General features: G+C 44.7%; 1 protein-coding gene across 3 annotated transcripts in view; it reads right to left on the bottom strand.

The window, feature by feature from the left end:
- Positions 1-3,835, bottom strand: part of LOC107110408 (chromosome unknown open reading frame, human C12orf4) — a 56,507-nt gene that overhangs the window by 6,741 nt on the left and 45,931 nt on the right. For all 3 annotated transcript variants that reach the window (XM_015411187.1, XM_015411186.1, XM_015411188.1), the window contains one exon: positions 2,163-2,220. In XM_015411187.1, coding sequence (XP_015266673.1) covers positions 2,163-2,220 — 58 coding nt within the window. The remainder of the gene's footprint in view (positions 1-2,162; positions 2,221-3,835) is intronic.

Below are 3,835 nucleotides of genomic sequence, written 5' to 3'. Positions count from 1 at the left end.
TCCTCCAAGTTTGGAGCTTACCCACTCCAAGGTCCATAGGATACAATGTTGCCGAATTGCCGCCGAATTTCGGCGGCAAACCGGGAATAAACTGCAGCAAGCTGATCTGGGGGCAACCTGTTTGGGGGCCCATAAAATTGTACCCCCTGGTCCAATCGTCTTGAAACTTGGTGGGTATGTTGGGGAGAGGTTCCAGTGAGCACGCTCCAAGTTTGGAGCCTCTACCCCAAACCCCCTCCCCCCCAGACCCCCACAAAGTTTCAAGAGGATTTTTGCCATTGACTTCAATGGCCCCATTGGTTATAATGGACCCGAATTTTTCGGGATTTTTTTTCGGGATTCGGACAAGCTCATAAATTCGTCACTGCAGCCTTGCATAAGGCACTGTGTACATTGTTTTAAATTGTAACAGCTAATGGCTACACAACAAGTTTTACTATCTACTACTGCATTGGGCCCCTCCCTGCAGGAGAGACTGTTGCCACATCAAGCTCCTCTCCACAAGCTAAGTCAGCTCCTTACTCATGAGAAATAGGGGGGCAGATTCTGTGATGACTTTATTGGTTTCCCCTGGCATTCCCTTGGCACAAGTTTTACTATCTACTACTGCATTGGGCCCCTCCCTGCAGGAGAGACTGTTGCCACATCAAGCTCCTCTCCACAAGCTAAGTCAGCTCCTTACTCATGAGAAATAGGGGGGCAGATTCTGTGATGACTTTATTGGTTTCCCCTGGCATTCCCTTGGGCTGCCAAGCGTACACTCCTGCACCTGGTCCAAGCCTCAGCCCATGCCCTCCACCTTCTCTACTCCTGAGGTCCTTCAGGAAATCATGGTGGGTCTGGCAGTGGGCGGGTCCATTCTGGACCCCTTGGCTTGAGGGCCCTGCCGGCTGAGAGGGCGGCACCAGTGCCAATTCGGGGTCCCTGGAGGATGTCCTGAGAAACTGGATTCACAGGGAGGGTCTTGCCAAGGAAGGGCTTGGGGACGGGTTGTCCTCCTCTGATGAGGATTCATCTTCCAACGCTAAACCAGGGTGGTCCATGTCAGATTGTGAGGCATCACACACTGCCCATTTATGGACAGAATGTTTGAATCATTACTTCTCTGACCCATCTGATTCTTGAGTGTCCCCCTTCCTCAAAAAAGCACAGTGGAAAGGCCCACAAAGTTAAGTCTGGACTCAGGACACTTCCACAAGACAAAAAAAAGTTTGGGCGTGGCAGATTTAATTCATTCACCAGTGTGGTGTACAGGTTACAGTGTCAGGCCAGGATCGTGAGGACCCAAGTTTGAATCCTCACTCTGCCACAGGCTAGTCACTCCCTTCCAGCCTGACCAATCTCACAGAGTGGCCATCACGAGGATACAATGAAGGAAGGGAGAGTAACATAAGCTGCTTTGGGTCCCTACAGGGGAGCAGGGGAGAACAGAAAAGAAGCCAATGTTGGATCAGGCCAACGGCCCATCTAGTTCAACACTCTGTCACACAGTGGACAAAAATATCAGGTGCCATCGGGAGGTCCAGCAGTGGGGCCAGGACACTAGAAGCCCTCCCACTGTTGCCCCCCCCAAGCACCAAGAATACAGAGCATCCCTTGCCCCAGACCGAGAGTTCCTATCTAATAAGAACATAAGAGAAGCCAATGCTGGATCAGGCCAATGGCCCATCCAGTCCAACACTCTGTGCCACACAGTGGCTAAAAAATACCAGGTGCCATCAGGAGGTCCAGCAGTGGGGCCAGGACATTAGAAGCCCTCCCACTGTTGCCCCACCCCCCAAGCATCAAGAATACAGAGCATCACTTGCCCCAGCCTGAGAGTTCCTATCTATACCTTGTGGCTAATAGCCACTGATGGTCTTCTGCTCCATATATTTATCCAATTCCCTCTTGAAGCCATCCATGCTTATAGCTGCCACCACCTTCTCTGGCAGTGAATCCCATGTGTTAATCACTCTTTGGGTGAAGAAATACTTCCTTTTATCTGTTCTAACCCGACATGGCCATTTAACTTACAAGGGTATTTCCTGGTGGAAACTTTGTATTTCCGTATGGAATTATTTATTTACTATATTTCTATACCATTATTCCTCAGTGCTTAGACTGTGTACTGTGAAATTATCATTTTCAAGAATACAGAACAGAAGGATGGAAGCACTGACCTTTGACACACTTAAATACCAGCTCAGCCCTTTTCAAACACCAAGATATCGTCATTTCCTTTAAAAAGAGGGGGGGGGGGAAGAGAACCAATGAAGAAAAAGCAAAACACGAGATGAAGCAAAAAGATTCAAATCAATGAGCCATTAGAAGAAGTATTGTGCCCTTTGGGATATGGCTATTTTCTCCGGTTAGCTTAGTTACTACCCTACTGCAATCTCTTTTCAGTCATTCCTCCAGTCCACCCCGCAACAATTCTTTTCTTTTTTTTAATTTGTAATTTTTATTGTAAGTTGAGTAAACATTAAAGTAACACATCAATGCAAAGCATTTTGCATTTTACGGTGCAATATAGTACAACTGGGATAAAGCGTAATGAAATTCAGCAGTTTAACAAAACTACCTATGCACAATCAATCGACAGTGTATTTCCATGTGGAGAGGAATCCCGGATTTCTTCTTTAGTGCTACTTATAATACATTAAAGCGTCATAAAAGAGGGAAACTCATATCATTAAGGTAGAGAGAAATTATTAAAGCAATAGGAATACAATATGGTATACTTTTTGAGAGGGTCAGTGTTTAGAGCCATTTCTGCAATTGTTTCCAATCTGGTGATATGAATTCATGCCGTGATATAAATTCTAATATCGGGAACCATTTGCTATCAAAGTTTGTTTTGACTGGTTTCAATAGGGATTTGTTAATTTTGTCAGAGATATTGTCCATCAAGTATGTCTCCCACAGTTTTCTGAACCACATCTTCAGGTTGGGGGGGTAGGGTTTGCGCCAACAAGAGGCAATAGCATTTTTTGCCGTATACATCATGATGTCAATGGTTGGCTTGGAGTGGTGTGTAGCAATTGGAACAGGCCAGAGTTCAAGGAAGAGCACTTCTGGAGTAAGGGGGAGTTTGATCCCTGTGATGCTATGAATGTAGTGTAAGACTAGTTCTCGGGCCTGTATCTTTTCACATTTCCACCAGCAATGTGCATACGTGCCGTGTTGTTGACACCCTTTCCAACAGTAGGGCGATTCTGTAGGACATATGTGTGACATTTGTTGTGGCGTGAGGTACCATCTAGACATGGTTTTGAGGGTTTGGTGATCTATGAAAATAATAGAAGATTTAAAATTCGGAGAGTTCCATAATTCTGACTGATCGCAATCTTTCCACCTCGCAATAATTATTGATCTACAGAACCCCAGTTCAAACATTCACTTTGCCCCAAAATAAATTCTATCTCCACATCAGTCTCCCAAGTTTGCTGAGACATTTGTTATGAAAATTCAGTCTTAGATTCTCAAACTAAATACAAACCATTTGGGAGGAGACTGTGAATCTGTACCTTCTAATCAATGGTTTAGATTATTTTTTTCTTCTGACTGAACGCAGAGAATGTCAATTCTACACTAAATTTTACATGCACTGTTTGGTGGCAAGCAACTTTATCCCATGATATAGTCCTTCAAGGTTAGTATGAGCCAAAATCTCTACACGTGGGTAATTCAGCAAATCAGTAAGTCTCTGTTTCACAAAAGTATAGCCACAGAACATCCCCTCAGCTGGAAACATTTAAGATCAATTTTCTCATGATGCAAATCCTCAGTGTCTGTTTACTTTCCCCTCAAAGTTACGTAATGCATGAATCAGAAAGAACAGTGTTGAATAACA

The sequence above is a fragment of the Gekko japonicus genome, unplaced genomic scaffold (genome assembly GCF_001447785.1).
Source record: "Gekko japonicus isolate JY-2015 unplaced genomic scaffold, Gekko_japonicus_V1.1 scaffold944, whole genome shotgun sequence".
Lineage (NCBI taxonomy): Eukaryota > Metazoa > Chordata > Lepidosauria > Squamata > Gekkonidae > Gekko > Gekko japonicus.
This window is presented reverse-complemented; position numbering and strand designations above follow the sequence as displayed.